This window comes from Phaseolus vulgaris, chromosome 11, assembly GCF_051622355.1.
Source record: "Phaseolus vulgaris cultivar YP4 chromosome 11, ASM5162235v1, whole genome shotgun sequence".
Taxonomy (NCBI): Eukaryota; Viridiplantae; Streptophyta; class Magnoliopsida; order Fabales; family Fabaceae; genus Phaseolus; species Phaseolus vulgaris.
In genome coordinates, this window is record NC_143508.1 from 7,313,561 (window position 1) to 7,316,859 (window position 3,299).

General features: G+C 32.9%; 1 protein-coding gene across 1 annotated transcript; it reads left to right on the top strand.

The window, feature by feature from the left end:
- Positions 1–2,185: 2,185 nt before the first annotated feature.
- LOC137827677 (protein S40-4) lies at positions 2,186–3,064 on the top strand. The gene has a single exon (XM_068633926.2). The coding sequence runs from the start codon at positions 2,326–2,328 to the stop codon at positions 2,830–2,832; it is 507 nt and encodes a 168-aa protein (XP_068490027.1). The 5' UTR covers positions 2,186–2,325; the 3' UTR covers positions 2,833–3,064.
- Positions 3,065–3,299: the final 235 nt, after the last annotated feature.

Consider the following 3,299-nt stretch of genomic DNA (forward strand, 5'->3'; position numbering starts at 1 on the left):
TATATCCATTTTTTTTAGTGTTCCTCAAACCTACGCTATAATTAAATAATATATTTTTCTTTATGCAGGATTAACCAACACTACCTTATAAATTTGTGTCCCATTGGAAGTCATCTCTAATGCATAACCACCAAAAAATTACCTTCCATTTCTATTGGGACACTAAGCCCACATCAGTCTCATGTCATGTTGTGTCGCTCTTTTTGAAGACTCTACCATCATTATTTCTTGTAGTAGTAACAAGTAATCAATCCATTATAATAACTAAACTACTAGTAATCTATTTTAAAAGTTTTATTATAAAAAAAAGGAGTTTATGAAACCTCCAATATTAAGTAGAGTATGTCATCATATTTATCTTATAACTAAAATATCTTATTTTTAAATATAATTAATGACGCAAATATAAAATACTTTTTACTATACTAAAAGAAATGACATTGCCGTTCCATCGTAAAATGTTGCATTAACATTGTTTGTCTCAACTAGTAACCTCTTACCATATTAATTAGATTAGTAAATCATATTATCAACAATAATAAATGTAATTATGTGAATAAAATAAATTTTGGTTGCATTGGTTTTTATATTATGATGTATGTTTATTGGTTGGTTCACGATTTTATTAAAAATGGATCTGAAAAAGAAATTACATGTACATAAGAAGTTTGTGATGATGTAGGAAAACAACATGTCATAGAAGTAAACTAATAAGACTATAATTAATAAGCAATTAATTTTATATTAACCACAATTTTTTTTTTCTCTTTATTTCAAACTAAACACTAAAGTGTAGGGTCAAAGTCGGAAAATGAATATGCTGTAGTAGATGATAAGAGTGAGGTCCTACATCATGTGCCATCATGCTCCTTAATCTTTCTCCAAATCATTGCACGCCACGTGTTCTACATTTATCTACGTTAACGCGTTTAAATAAGATCGCATAATCGCATTTGTCCTCTCTCTCACACACAATGAACCAACTTTTTTATTTTTCTTTATCATTTATTAATCAATCGTTTCGATATATAATTCAATATTAAATAAATAAATATTTTTTAATGGAATTCAATTTTGATTTGATCAATTGTAAACAATTATTCTTTTTCACTAATTCAGTATATTGCTTATTTGGATTAAAGTTTAGATTAGACATAATTTAAAAATCGAAACAATAATTTATTTATTTTAATAAAAAATAGTTTACAATTTAAAAAAAAAACTCAATCAATGGGACCGAAATTGATACTAATGCTTCAATGCATTCTATTTCAGCAATCTTCTAGTGAATGTGTGATATTTAGTATTTACATGTATAACCAGCTATATTTTTTTTACAAGGGAAGATAACAAATGGAACCATATATAAATTAAAATGGTTTACATAGAAATAAAATGACAAATAATTTTGCATTAAGTGCTATGAAAGTCTTTTGTAAATTAACTTGTATTTGGCAAGCGAGTGTATGTAAGTTGATTGAGTGGTGTGCTTAAGTTATTGTAAATATCCATACAACTATATGCAATGGCAATTGTCTTGATAAAAACAACGATAACAAATAAATTATACGTTATTTTATATTAAGATATAAAATATATTAGCATGTGCTGAATAAAAAAATTTATATACAAAAAGAAGCACTACAAATGAGAGAAACATTTACTAGTCTTATACATATTGAGAAAGATAAATAATAGATTTTATGAAATTTAAAATATTATAATTATGCCTCCTAATTAAAGCACTATGACTTGAAGCATAAAATAGAATGGAAGGGATATCATAATAAAGCATAAAAAAGGTAAAAAACGAGTATAAGGATTGAAGCATAAAAATGATGGCAAAGTATAATTGTGTGAATCAAACTAGATGATTTTGTTGGGTGCGTGGTGCTTGGTAGTTTCTCCCAAGTGTCTGAGAAAGAAAAAAGACGAAGAAGATGGAACCTTATCCGGAATGTAACGAGCCATTTTCTCTTTATTATTATTGTTATTATTAATTTCACACAAGACAACAAGAATAACAGGATTTATATACCGGTTTCTAATTTCTCTCTTTTTCCTTATTCTTATCCAAAAATAATAATGAAAAAAATGAGATTTAATTAGTTCGCAACACCTATTTTTATTCAAAGAAAAGGGAAGTAGATAGCAACAAACCCTTTATAAAAGCACATCAAAGGAACCAAATAAACAACAACATTGGAGAAAGGGAAAAGAAAACCAAGCGAAAACAAAAACAACAGAACCTTCTTCCACAGTTCCATTCACGTAACAAAAACAAAACCAACGTTATAAAATCATCACCACCTCTGCATGTGAACAATGGCAAGCAGAAAGAACTACTTCACTTCACGAAGGCACCGTTTTCTCCCCGTCGCTTCAAACAGAGACTCTCTAGCGCTAACCATGGATTCCGAATCCGCTTTCGAATTCGACGAGTCCGAGATTTACAACTCGGGTCAAGCTAACTCGTTCGAGTTCAGCAGATCGCTTCACGGCCGCGGCTCCGCCAAGAAAAAACCCTCCTCCTCGGCCGCTCCCGCCTCGGCGTCGGTGCCGGTCAACATCCCCGACTGGTCCAAAATCCTCGGCCACGAGTACACTCAGAGAAACCACAACCACAACCACAACGACGACAACGACGACGAAGATCACTACGAGGGTTATGATGAATTTGAAAGGAGCGTGAGAGTGCCACCGCACGAGTTTCTGGCGAGAACACGGGTTGCTTCCTTCTCCGTGCATGAAGGTGTAGGGAGAACCCTCAAGGGGAGGGATCTGAGCACGCTCCGAAACGCCATTTGGGCCAAAACTGGTTTCCAAGACTGAAAAAAAAAACACAGAATCTTCGTCGTCTTTTTCTGGTTCTACTTTTGTTACTGTAATTGATTGACATTTTTTTTTTGTTAATTTTGAGGGTTAAGTTCACGTATATGACGAGGTGATTGATTGTAAGAGGTTTCTAATATTATGAATCCGAAACCTGAGGTTTTTACTTTTGTAAAATTACGTTGTGCGTACCCTTAAGAAATATCTCTATGAAAAGTTTTTCTTCATTCAACGTTGATCGTGGTATTACGGCATGGGTGTGTAGATAGATAGCTTGAGTTTTTGTTTCTGGGTGATTGTTACGGGGTGAGTTTGATGGAAGGTGTCGTGTTGATGAAAAATCTAAATGGGTGAGTGGAAGTTGGGGACGGTGGAGCCATGATAGGAGCTGAAAAGGAAAGTAGGGTAGCCTTGTTGGGTGATTGGTGGTGGGGTTAGGGTTTTGATGATATGGCTTGGTTTAGCCG